The sequence below is a fragment of the Trachemys scripta genome, chromosome 13, assembly GCF_013100865.1.
Source record: "Trachemys scripta elegans isolate TJP31775 chromosome 13, CAS_Tse_1.0, whole genome shotgun sequence".
In the NCBI taxonomy this organism is placed as follows: Eukaryota; Metazoa; Chordata; order Testudines; family Emydidae; genus Trachemys; species Trachemys scripta.
Window position 1 is genome coordinate 9,159,719 of NC_048310.1, and position 13,502 is coordinate 9,173,220.

A 13,502-nucleotide genomic window follows, 5' to 3' on the forward strand; every position below is an offset into this window, starting at 1 on the left:
AAATTGTTAACTATAGGTAACAATTTTTCACATACTTACCCCAGGATTAAATTGCTCGCTATTTAGCAATACTCTTACTTTTGGGGGAATTCTGCACCAAAAAATTAAATATACACAAAATTTTTATTTGACAAAATAACACAATATAATCAAGCCAGTTTCAATTATTTTGGTAATTTATTTCAAAATACCTGTTAACAAGTATGTCTCTAACAATATAGATAACAAAAAAAAGATTCAGGAAATGTTTTTTGACAAGTAGATTCCTTACTAAGCATATTAATACAGAATTTTGAATAATCAGTCATATGAACTACAATACAGAACCGTATTTCCCACACCCTCAGAAGCAGTGCAGAGGCTTGAAGGAATCCAGGGTAATGAAGGAGCTGAGGGAGAGGGAAGTAATTGCTGGGAAGAAGCCTGGGAATGAACCTGGAGGGTTGTTGGGTGTGAGTGGGAGAAGTATGGAACAGTTTTGTACCCAACGGAAAGGTGCACGTCCGGCTCTTCGGTGGCAATTCGGCGGTGGGTCCCTCAGTCCCTTTTGGAGGGAAGGACCTGCTGCCAAATTGCCGCCGAAGAACGAAGCGGTGGCGGTAGAGCTGCCGCCGAAGTGCTGATCGCTGGTACCTCGCTCAAGCTGAAGTCTTCTTAATCTTAATTTTCATTTTAAAAAGTCTGTTTAGGGTGGCAAAGAGAACCTCAAATGTGAACTGATTGTGATAGCTACAAGAGTCTGAAGTAAGCCTTCAACAATAGCTCTGAGATGCCCAGTGGTGATTTTAAATGTCATTGTTAACAATTTAATTCCTCATGTAAGAAAGGACAGGGAGCATACCTATGTCTGCACCATTCACAGTGAGTGACTTCTCCTTTTGGTGCCACAAGTGAGTGTTGCTTAGGAGAGGGCAGCACTTTCCTTCACACAAGAAGGAGCCTGGTAGAGCCCAGTTGGGAATCTGAGACCCACTGAGGGGGACATAAGTCCAAGGCGCTAAGGAATTGAGGTCAGAATGCAACCATATTTTGAGCATCTGCACAACAGGCTGAATGGCAACTCACATGGGCAGACCTTGGAAGAGTGCCACTGCCCTTATCCTTCCCCTAATTTCTCCCCTACCTTGGAGAGGCTATTAGTAGATATTAGCGATGCTTGTTTTAATCAGTGTTTGAGTCCAGTTTTTCAATGACTCAAAATCCATTAGTTCTTCGAGTGCTTGCTCATGTCCATTCCATGTTAGATATGTGTACGCCGTGTGCACCACTGCTGGAGATTTTTACCTCAGTGGTATCCGTCGGGCCAGCTCTAGCGCTCTCTGGACCCACGCGCTTATGCACCGGTATAGGGGCACCACCAACACCGCACCCTCCTCAGTTCCTTCTTACGGTCTGAGACAGTTGCTGGAACAACTCTTGCTTCAGCAAGGCATTCTTCTCAGTGGTTTCTTACACTGGTTCATAGTTTGTCTTAAGTATAGTTGTAGTGTATATATTGTAAATAGCGCTAGTGTAAATAGTTAGAACTCCAGTCTCCTTATCATCAAGGGGCTTTCTTCGTCCTTGGGGCCAGGCATGCCCGGTCCACGGGTTTCAAACCTGGTGCCTCTAGTGGCAAGCCTATGTCCATGAACAACCCAAACTCCAATTGTCTGAAGAGTTTGGGAAACTTTCCTGTCCGCCACCGGTCTTTGGACTCTTAGCATTGAATGGAGGCTGAGAGGGTACCGCTCCACCATGGTCACTTCAGGAGGGTTCTTCATCTGAGTCTGAGGCTACATCTACACTACGGGGGGGGGGGTCGATACACAAATTCGACGTATCGCAGCCGACTTACCCCGCTGTAGGGACGGCGGCAAAATCGACCTCTGCGGCTTCCCGTCGATGGCGCTTACTCCCACCTCTGCTGGTGGAGTAAGAGCGTCGATTCAGGGATCGATTGTCGCGTCCAGTTGGGACGCGATAAATCGATCCCCGAGAAGTCGATTTCTACCCGCTGATTCAGGCGGGTAGTGTAGACCCAGCCTGAGGTACAACCATACATCCAGCCTAAGGGCCACCACACCGGTACCCATCCTGTGTACCACCCGACCTTGCTGTGGGTCCTCCCACCGGTGCATGGCCAAGTGAACAGTGGCCTATGCAATGGTCGTACTGGAATCCTTGTGAGTTTCCCCCAGTACTGGGTCCACCTTCCCGCCAATCTTACTCAGTTGCTTCTGAGAGGTGGGGTTCCGCTCCATCCTGCTCGGCATCGAACCCCAATTCCGGTACCAACCCCAGTACCCATATTCAGGATGTAGTCCCCATGGATGTTGTTGAGGCTGAGGAAGAGGAAAAATCCTCCTCCGTCTGGTACAAGCCTCTTCCTCCTCCTCAGATGAGGCCGTCTCAGGGCTGAATATCTTGCTTCCACAAGCTGACTTCAGGACTCATCAGGAGCTTCAAAAGCAGATAGCAGCTATCCTGGGGCTAGAGATTGAGGAACTCAAAGAACCATCCCACATCCTTGTTGACATTCTGGCTGCAGCAGCTCCTTCTGAGGTTGCCCTGTCCATTAATGAGGCTGTAATGGGTATGGTCAGGGCCCTGTGGCAAACTCTTCTTCTCTGCCCTCCACCTCTAGTCTTGGATGCTTCCAACCTAGGTTGGGGAGTCCACCTAGTGTTCCTCCCGCAGATCCTAGGAAAGGTAGTGCAGATACTGATGGACAACACCATGGCTGTGTTCTACATCAACAAACGGAGGCGCCCGATCCTCTGCATTGTGTCAGAAGACCGTCTGTCTATGGGAATTCTGCGTGAAGTACTCCACACGCCTCAAGGCTTCACATCTTCCGGGAGCCTGTAGAACACCTTGGTGGATCACCTCAGCAGATCCTTCTTCTTTCACCACAAATGGTCCCTTTACCCAGAGGTCACCAGGTTCATCTTCCAAGGGGAGGGGGACCTCCCCAGGTAGACCTGTTCGTAACCAAGCAGAATAGAAAATGCCAACAGTTTTGCTTGTTGCGTGGGCACAGTCCAGGCTCCCTCGCCGTTGTTTTCCTGCTTCCATGGACAGAGCTACTATTCTGCGTATTTTTTCCGGTTCCTCTGGTTCATAAGGTCCTCCTGAAGATCAAGCTTGACGAGGCAAGAGTTATTCTTATAGCCCCGGTGTGACCGTGCCAGCACTGGCTTGGCACGCTGCTCCCGCTCCTCCCACACCTGATCTCATAAGACCACGGTTGGTTACTCCACCTGAACCTCAGCTTCCTTCACCTAGCTGCATGGAAGTTGGATGGCTAAACCCAGAGGAGCAGGCCTGTTTGGAATAAGTTCAACAGGTCTTGCTGGGCAGTAGGAAGCCATCCACTAGGGCTACCTACCTCGCCAAATGGAAGCAGTTCTTGATATGGTCATCCCATCGAGGTGTCTCTCCGACTCAGTCTTCCCTTGCGTCCACCCTGTACTACTTGCTCCATCTAAAGCAACAAGGTCTGGCTCCCGCATCTAGGAGCAATTTTGGCCTTCCACCCACCGGTGGGCGGAAGATCAGTGTTCTCTCACGAGATGACACTGCTTTCTTAAGGGATTGTACCCACAAGTTCACTAGCTGATTCCCCTGTGGGTCTTAAACTTGGTCCTTTTGAGACTCATGGGTCCTCTCTTTGAGATGCTAACATCATGCCCTCTGCTGCTACTTTCCTGGAAGGTCGCATTCCTGGTAGTGATCACCTCAACCCAGAAGGGTCTCTGAAATCAAGGCCCTTGCGTCAGAGCCTCTATACACCGTGTTCTTCAAGGGCAGAGTCCAACTGTGAGCCCACCTGGCCTTCTTGCCAAAGCTGGTTTCACAATCCCATAGCAACCAGGCCATTTTTTCTGCCAGTCTTTCCCCCAAAGCCTCACCAGAATTCAGAAGAGTGGCAGCTTCTCTCACTGGATGTTAAGCGTGCCCTCACCTTCTATAGCAAGTGGACTAAATTCTTTCACAAATCCATACGACTCTTTGTAGCAGTAGCAGAAAGGATGAAAGGACTTCCAGTGTCAGCTCAGAGGATCTCATCCTGGATAACCTCCTGTATTCAGGCATGCTACGAACTGGCGAATGTCCCATCTCTGGCGACCCTAATCACTCACTCCACGAGAGCTCAGTCCTCTTCAGAGGCATTCTTCCTGCAGGTTCCAATCCAAGACCTCTGAAGGGCTGCAACTTGGTCGTTGGTTCGTGCCTTTGCAACCCACTATGCCATCACCCAAATGGCTTGAGATGACTCCAGGTTTGGAAGAGCAGTGTTGCAGTCAGCATGTCCCTGAACTCTGAGCCCGCTTCTTGAGGTACTGCTTGTGAGGCACCGAACATGGAATGGACATGAGCAAGCACTCAAAGAAATAAAAATGGTTACTATCCTTTCCGTAACTGTTCTTTGAGCTGTATCTCTCATGTCCATTCCACGACCCACCTTCCTATTCCTCTGTTGGAGTTGGCCAGTAAGAAAGAAGTGAGAGGATGTGGGACCGGTGGCGCCCCTTATACCGGTGCATATGTGCACTGCTCCAGAGAGCGCTAGAGCCAGCCTGACTGATACCACTGAGAGGAAATCTCCAGCAGTGGCAGACTTGGCATGCATACATACCTAATATGGAATGGACGTGAGCAACACATCTCAAAGAACAACAGTTACAGAAAGGTTAGTAACCCTTTTTTTCCACTTTATAACATTTGTAATTGTAATGCGATCCAAAGAGTAATAAATTAGTGTACATTGTTGTACTTGCTGAGATTTTTTTTATTTGAACTTTGCTGGAGTTAGTTTTACTCCATTTTATCCAATTAATAAACGATACTGCACCCAAGCATGTAATTTCCTAACGTTAAAAATTGGCTGCAAGGAATGTTTGCTTTACTGACTGACAAAATGATCAAGACTAAGCAAATTTCTATTTATTTCCAGATGTATATAGCCCTAATTTCAGCTCATGCACTCATTCTGTGTGGGTTTCAGTTTTTCTCTTGTGTCCGAGGACAGTGGACTGGTAAGCATGCGTTTACTTCTACCACCATAACCAAGCAGTGTTTATAAATAAAAAATCATAAAATGTTTACAAGTGTTTCAACTGTTTAACACAAAGTGCCATGAATATTCTCTTGCCATCTTATTTTCTTGTGTGGTACATAGTTGAAATTAGCTAATTCCTCCATGCTTTCTTGTGCTTATTAGTATATTTCAAGGCAATGTTTTGGTGCACCAGAGCTCGCTGGGCTGTCAAGATCATGGGGAGAGTTATATGGCTGAAGGAATATCAGGGTCCTTAATGCAAGGGGATGGAGGATCATTGCTGTAAATACCAGGGAAGGCATGTGGATGAGGGGCTCAAGAGTCACCTTGAATAATAACAACTAGAGATGGGCTCTAGAGCATAGGTGGGGCAGCATTTCATAAGGGTCTCAATACTGGGGGAAGTCTTAGGACCAAGTAAGGGGCTTAATTCATTGAGTCCTGGGTGAGGGTATTCAAACAAAAAATGCCTTACTTCAGTCTTTCATACACACATCTCTTTATTTCATTTTTTGCATATTATAGTGCAGTTTGGAATATGCATGGCTCATCTTTAGGGGAACCTGTCCAGGCAGGACTGCAGTCGCTTTCGAATTAGCATTTACTTGTCTAATAAACTGAGTTGTCTAGAACTGTACAGCCTGTGGGATGGACAGTAAAAGATTTGCAAAATCTGGGGTTGAGCTGATTTAGACATTGTAAAATAAATACAAACATATTTTATCACTTTGTGTTGAAGAGGAGGCACACTGCTTTGGAGTTGCTATTTGCATGGGTTCTTGGTGTGATATTTTTCATAATTAAGTTTATTCTTTTCACAGAATGCAGTGACTTCTCCCCGCCTGTAACTGTGATCCTGATGGTCTTTTTGTGCCTTGAGGGTTTTCTGTTTCTCACTTTCACTGCTGTTATGTTTGGCACCCAAATCCACTCAATATGCAATGATGAAACGGTAAAACCTCCTTCCCTTGCTTGGTGTAATAATTCTAATATAAGACTTGACTAGATACAGCTTTATTTGCCTACGATAGAGGGGCTTTTATGATGGTGAAAATATTCAAATCATAAACACATATCTATTATTTTCCCTGCTACTGGGAGAATCAGAAATAATTATTTGTTTTTGCTAAAGAGCAGATGTGTAACAAATGTGTTCTCCTTAAGGCCTGGTCTACACTAGGGGGCGGAGATCGATCTAAGATACGCAACTTCAGCTACGAGAAGAGCATAGTTGTAGTCGACGTATCTTAGATCGGCTTAGAATCACTTACTTCGCGTCCTCGCGGCGCAGGATCGACGGCTGCCACTCCCCCGTCGACTTTGCTTCCTCCTCTCGCCAAGCTGGAGTTCAGCAGTCGACGGGAGAGCAATCGGGGATTGATTTATCGCGTCTACATTACCGATCCAGCGGGTAGTGTAGACGTACCCTTAGTACTGACTTCCCTTACATGATGCGGTAGGGTGAGACTTTCAAAGGCTTTTAGAACAAGTTGCATTGTCTTTCAGTGGGGCTTGCGCTCCTAAATTACTTCGACACTTATGGGTGGAATTTTCATAATTCTTAGATTGTCACCAAAAGTATACATGATGTGCCTAATCTGGGATTAGCAATGTGCTTTTTTTTGCACCTTTTTTACTGCACTGAAATAATGTACTGGCCGATACTTGGTGTTAATTCATTTTCCTCCCCAAATCCCAGTGTAAACATTGGAAGAATGTCATCCAATGTGAGTCATTGACTGAAGATGTAAGGGAGTTGAGTTCACAGTGGCATTCTGAATTTTCTCAGCTGATGCTGCTTTGCAAATGTTGCCCTTAGATATTGAATAGCTGTATGCTTTGCAAAAGGGAAAACAAATGGTACATGTTCCGCTGGCCTTAGTGGGAAGTGAGGACTGTAAATGATCTGATTTGAGTTGAGATTCTCAGTGGACGTTTTATTTCATTTTTGATAGATTCAATAATTGTAGTTAACAGCTTCTTATTAGTACAGCTCCCTAGCATGCGGTGCCGCTAGTGTTCATTTTAGCTTTTTGTGGTGCTTAGTGTTTCGCTTCTCAGGGAATACTATTTACTAAATATGCAATGTATTCAGCAAGCTTTAAATACTTACTTTGTGCCGCATTGCCCCACGGTTCAATGAATCATTCTGATTTCTTTCTTAGAAAAAAATAGCACTAATTTGTTTCACACACACCAGTTTGGTGCCTGATTGCATTGCTTCACAGGTTTTGTCACGATTTCTAGTTTAGACCCCACTTCTCTCTTTGAAGGGGGACAGGAAAAAGTCTTGTGGGATCCCCCAATTCTGGCCATTCTGTAGTGGGGAGGGCTGGATGGAGTTGTTTCTTCAGATCATGGTGCTGGTCTTCCATTCAGCTTTAAAGGTTTGCTGGAGAGTAATGCAAGACACTTAGTCCTTGCAGGTCTTGGCTAATAGCATCTTCACTTGTACCCCTTAATATAGAAGCGTACTGTACTGTTACTAGACATCCAGATGTAACATTTCGACTGCTGGAATTTGAGTTGTTCATACTCTGAATCTGATATTAGTACAGTAATGATGCTCCCTTTTAATCCAGAACTTTGTTTAACCAGATATTCCATGTTGCCATTCAATTTGCTTAAGATTTTTTAATGTTCTATAGTGACCAGAGGTGTGCATGTATCAGGTTAGTCTGCGTGTATGCATAATGCATACATAATTGAAGAGCTTCGTAGTCTGAGTGGTACTAATGAGAATTAACCTTTCTTTAGGAAAATAAAATACAGATGCAAAACACTATTAAAATTGATTATTTAAATCAGGGTTTCCTATCTATGTCTTGATTTAAATCAATCCACCCTGCTGGCTGTTAAGTGTATAACTGTTTGTTTTAATTTATATGCAGGAGATTGAGAGGCTTAAAAGTGAAAAGCCAACATGGGAGAGGAGACTACGTTGGGAAGGGATGAAATCTGTCTTTGGGGGCCAACCTTCACTCCTGTGGATCAATCCTTTTGCAGGATTTCGAATCAGGCAACTTTTGCTGAGAGCAAAGAAAGGGGGACCTGAGTTTTCTGTGTGAGCCTGCCTAATCATACTTGAACTTGCAAGAATACTATATAAATATTTATTTGGGGCCAGAAATGGCTGTCTACATATAATCTGTGACCAACTGAAACAAACAAGACATTTGCTTGTAGCAAGCAGAGTTTTATAGTCACAGACATCTCATTAACTTTCAGAAACGTAAACTGGATGCTGTAGCGATCTTTCAGCAGGATAACAAAAGAGAGGTGTGTAACCACACTAAAGAAGCCAAAATGTCGTCATACTACTGTAACTTATTGTTTAATGGGATTAATTTTGCATTTTTGTTGAACTGTTTATTTGATAAATGTTTTGGGAATTACCTGTGTGTTTTATAAAATTCTGAGCCGAGGTGCAGTTTTCAATCATGAGATTAAGTAGTTAAGTTGGAAGCCCATTTTAAATGGCATCAAGCTTTCTAAATCCATTAGTTTTCAGGGAATAATGACTTAGTCCTTTAATTTTATTTATATTTTCATTTGTCCTGATAGTCAAAATTATACTGTTACGTCCCACTTCAGACATGCAGTCCTTGCATACTAGTAATTCGAGATTTGTGCGCGTGGTTACATAAACATGTCAAATGCACTCCTCCAGCCCTGCCAAATGTCTTCCGTGATTCACAATAGCATGTCTTGTATTTGGCAGCATTAATCTTAAATGGCATTTAGGTAAATTCTAAATGTGCAGTAATCAAATATTTTTAACTTTAGCTATGGGTCAATTCTGCCCTGCGATACTTGTCTTCAATTCTCAGTGCATTGACTTTAAAGGAACTCGTGTGTGGGTATCTGAGGGACCAGGGACTAGATCCTCCTGTAGGATTAAAAATGAATGTATTGCAGATTGGTATAACTTTGATCCAAAGAACAATCATTATTGTAAGGTCCTGAGTCCCCCCCCCCTTTTTGTGTGTGTGTGTGTTTATAGATTTTACACGCCTTCAGAAACTAGTAAATAGTTCACCAGTCACTTAAATAGAAGGAGGGAGACTTCCTTCAGAGTTAGGGAATGTAATCCCAGCCTCCTTTGTGCAAGTACAAGAAATCTGAGTGTAAAATGGAAAATGTCTATACAGTATATAAAGGGGGGAAACTTTCATTTCACCATTTTCCAACCAAAACTGCTTGAAAACAAAAGAAATGAACAGTGTCGAAATGTAACTTTTTGTGCGTCTGACAAATAACAGTAGTTCTAAGATGTGTTCCTAGATCTGTAAGTAATGACACAATCTGCAAGTGATGAAATACAGCTGAAAATGGATTATCTAAACACTACAGATAGAAGAATTTTTGTGTTTATCATTACTTTGTTGTCTTTGAATTATCCACTGCACAAAGGATAAAACAGGAGCCTTGATGCATAGCTTGAAACTGTGCCTGGAAAGTAAACAGCTCCCTGTTCTGGGACTTGCCTTAAACTTGTCCAGTTTTTGTTTTTGCTTTACCATTAGCATCAACAAGTATATCCCACCTCAAGCAGTATGATATGCTCAAGGATCTCCCATTAGTAAGTTTACATTCACAGACTGAAAATATACTTTCTTTTCTTCGTGACTTGTTTCTCCATTTCTGTGCAAGTCTTTGTGGAATCTTAATTCTTAATCATACTGATTCTTCATCACATTTATGTCCTAGTATGTGTCAGTTTACTAAGGGATCCATTCAATATACCATGGTCCAATGAACAAAACTGTGCAATACTTCGGAAGATGTATACAGTGCTTAGGGGGTAGGTATGTAATATGGAGAATTGCCAGATGAACACATCCAATAAAGCCACAGACAGATGAACAAAAATACATGTATCATGTAAATGAGGGGGAAGGTTGGAAGTTGGACAAGACTCTTCGAATATTCAGTTCAACATCCCCCATAAATATTGGAGAAAAATGTATCTGGCTTTGTCATGAGGCTTTTAGTATGTATATTGTTTAATAAAAATATACTGATGAAAATCAGAAAATATCATTTAAAGCAGTTGAAACCCGTGACTTTGTGCGTGTGTGTGAAATCAAGTTGACTTGGCTTTTCAAACCCTTGTTACATTGTAACTTTTTAATGTAAAAATAAAGTAATGAATAAGTCTTAAAGTTAATTAACTTCCACTCCCTATCTCGGTCATTATCTTACCTGTGCTTATTTAGACTGGAAGCTCTTTAGTTCAAGGACCATGTCTCTTTGCCTTTTAGATTTACAAATACACTTATTAAATTTCACAGTGCATGCGAGAAATATCATCGGTTACAGACTACAAAACCAGAAGGGACCTGCTGTGTTAATCCAGACTGACCTCAAACACACACACTAAATATTGACCCTGTGTCATGCTTAAGGATACAATCCATTTTAAGGGCATTCAATAAGATGGCCATCTGGTATTGTTCAGCTTCATGGCCACTCTGTGTTGGCAATCAAAGGGAGAAGCTACTGCTGCATGATGCTCTGAACTAATTAGTATTGGTTGGGTAACAGCCATCTATAAAACAGGGACTGTCCATGAATACGGAACGAACTCCCCACCTCCACAAAGTCAGATGATCCTCACTGAATTCTTCCGTTCAGGAGATTTCATTTCCGTAAAACACTGCATCTGTTTGTATAGATGGTGTTTAGTCTGGAAAAAAGACTGAGAGGGGACATAATAGTTTTCAAGTACATAAAAGGTGGTTACAAGGAGGAGGAAGAAAAAATATTGTTCTTAACCGCTGAGGATAGGACAAGAAGCAATGGGGTTAAATTGCAGCAAGAGCGGTTTAGGTAGAACATTAGGAAAAACTTCCTAAGTGTCAGAGTGGTTAGGCACTGGGATAAAATGTCCAGGGAGGTTGTGGAATCTCCATCATTGGGGATTTTTAAGAGCAGGTTGGACAAACACCTGTTAGGGATGGTCTAGATCAGGGGTGGGCAAACTTTTTGGCCCGAGGGCCACATCTGGGTATGGAAATTGTATGGGGGGCCATGAATGCTCTTGAAACGGGGGGTTGGGATGCGGGAGGGGGTGAGGGCTCTGGCTGGGGGTGTGGGCTCGGGTTGGGCCAGAAATAAGTTCAGGGTATGGGAAGGGGCTCCCGGGTTGGGGGGGGGTCTCTGGCTGGGGGTACAGAGGAGGGGTTAGTGGTGCAGGAGGTTGCTCTGAGCTGGGACCGAGGGGTTTGGAAGGGGGATCAGGGCTGGGGCAGGGAATTGGGGCACGGGAGGGGGTCAGGGGTGCAGTCTCCGGGCGGCACTTACCTCAAGCAGCTCCCAGAAACAGTGGCATGTCCCCCCTCCATTTCCTATGTGGAGGCGCAGCCAGGCGGCTCTACGCGCTGCCCTATCTGCAGCCCCTTCCCCCCGCAGCTCCCATTAGCCGTGGTTCCTGGCCAATGGGAGCTGCAGAGGTGGCGCCTGCGGGTGGGGCTGTGTGCAGAGCCACCTGGCCGCGCCTCCAAATAGGAGATGGAAAGGGGACATGCCGCTGCTTCTGGGAGCCGCGCGGAGTGGGACAAGCCACGAACCCCGCTCCCCAGCTGGAACACCGGAGCGGGGCAAGCCCCAGACTCTACTTCCTGACGGGAGCTCAAGGGCCGGATTAAAACATCTGAAGGGCTGGATACGGCCCCTGGGCTGTAGTTTGCCCACCTCTGGTCTAGATAGTCCTGCCTTTAGTGCTAGGGGACTGGACTAGATGACCTCTCGAGGTCCCTTCCAGTTCTATGATCAGATGGTTGTGGTAATCCGTATTTCTTGATAAAATGTATCCTTACCTCTTCCTAGCCATGCAATACATACAATTAAAAATGTAAGGTAAGTGACAGGTGGAGGTCGGGGGGTGCAGGGTGCGTGGATAACTTTAAATAGTGTGGGATACTTAGGGAATAATATTTTGCGTTCTTGTAAATTGTAAATCTGAGTATAGATTGTATATTATCTCTTCTCACTTCAAAGTATACTGGGTTGGCAAAGGTGGGCACTAATGTCTGTTCACTAGTACTTTGTAACCTGTTTTAAAACCTCTTCTGGGATTAAAAAATCCATTTTTGTTAATGACTTTGCACAAATTGGCATATTGAAATATTGCTCACCTTTGCATACTTCCTTTCCACCAATCAGGATGGGAAAGTAAGGTACCAAACTGCAACTGACTCAAACAACTGGCTAAAAATTAACTTGTCCTCTCAGATGTTGCCAATCAGGGCCGGCTCTGGGCATCAGCAAAACAAGCTGGTGCTTGGGGCGGCACATTTTTAGGGGCGGCATGGCCGGCGCCAGAATGCCGCCCCTAAAAATGTGCCCCGGCCACCCTAGCTCACGGCCGCCGCTGCTGCCACGGCGCGCGAAACAGCTGATTCGCGTGCTGCTACTCGCCCTCCCTCCCAGGCTTGAGAGCCTGGGGGGAGGAGGCAGGGCTGGGGATTTGGGGAAGGGGCGGAGTTGAGGCGGGGCCGGGGGTGGGGTAATTAAATGGGGGGGGGGGCAGCCAAAATTGTTTTTGCTTTGGGCGGCAAAAATCCTAGAGCCGGCCCTGTTGCCAATTCATTTGGCTTTTTTTTCCCTAAATAGGGGTGTGGGGTAGATGTATTCTGGATCAGCAGCTGCCTTGGCATATCGTTTCAGACCATAGCTGTAATGCTGCCATTCCCAAGAAGCTGTGTGCAATGTGTTCCAGGTGACCATCCCAACCACTAGCATCAGGAGTGGGAGGCTGGCCAGCAAGAAGAAAAGTTTTCTGCCTTATAGAAGGAAAGGGTAGAAGAAGAGAATGATGAGCCACTTGAAGAAGGGAAAGAGATGAGGGACCCATTTTGGTGGGCATGGGAGGAACCAAACTGTTCTCTACTGAGAGCACCAATACCTCTGGAGTTGGCTCTTTCCATACATGAGACTCGTTGAACTATTCTTTAAACTGCAAACTACCCTTTCCCTTTATATTGAAGACCATATAAGATGGTCTTTTATTCCTCCCCCATCATTAAGTCTACATTAAAGATGGGAGGAGGCAAAAGCTCTTGAGAGTGCGGGGGGGGGGGGGAAATCTTACCTTAGGGTAAGACAAACTACCATTTGATATTTTACCTGTGGCTTCCTGGAGAAGGCTGTAAAACCCGTACTAGTTGTCACGGAGTATTGGGGGACTCAGGGCCCTGCACCCCCGGCTTCCTGCGATTCACCATGACTCTCAGCCAGCCAGTAAAGCAGAAGGTTTATTTGGATGACAGGAATACAGTCCAAGACAGGTCTTGCAGGCACAGACAACAGGGACCCCCTCAGTTAGGTCCATCTTGGGGTCCCAGCCCCCCTTGGGAGGTCAGAGCAGTCTCTGCCTCCCCACCATCTCACCACCCAGCTTCCAAGACCCTCCCTTCAGCGACCCCTCCCACAGCCTTTGTTCAGTTTCCCGGGC

General features: G+C 45.1%; 1 protein-coding gene across 1 annotated transcript in view; it reads left to right on the forward strand.

The window, feature by feature from the left end:
* The window catches only part of ZDHHC7 (zinc finger DHHC-type palmitoyltransferase 7), a 33,135-nt gene extending 23,042 nt beyond the window's left edge, over positions 1 to 10,093 (forward strand). The window contains exons 6-8 of the mRNA XM_034788318.1: positions 4,940 to 5,021; positions 5,866 to 5,996; positions 7,936 to 10,093. Of these exons, the coding sequence (XP_034644209.1) occupies positions 4,940 to 5,021; positions 5,866 to 5,996; positions 7,936 to 8,112 (390 nt within the window). The 3' untranslated portion in view covers positions 8,113 to 10,093. The remainder of the gene's footprint in view (positions 1 to 4,939; positions 5,022 to 5,865; positions 5,997 to 7,935) is intronic.
* The last annotated feature ends 3,409 nt before the right edge of the window (positions 10,094 to 13,502 follow it).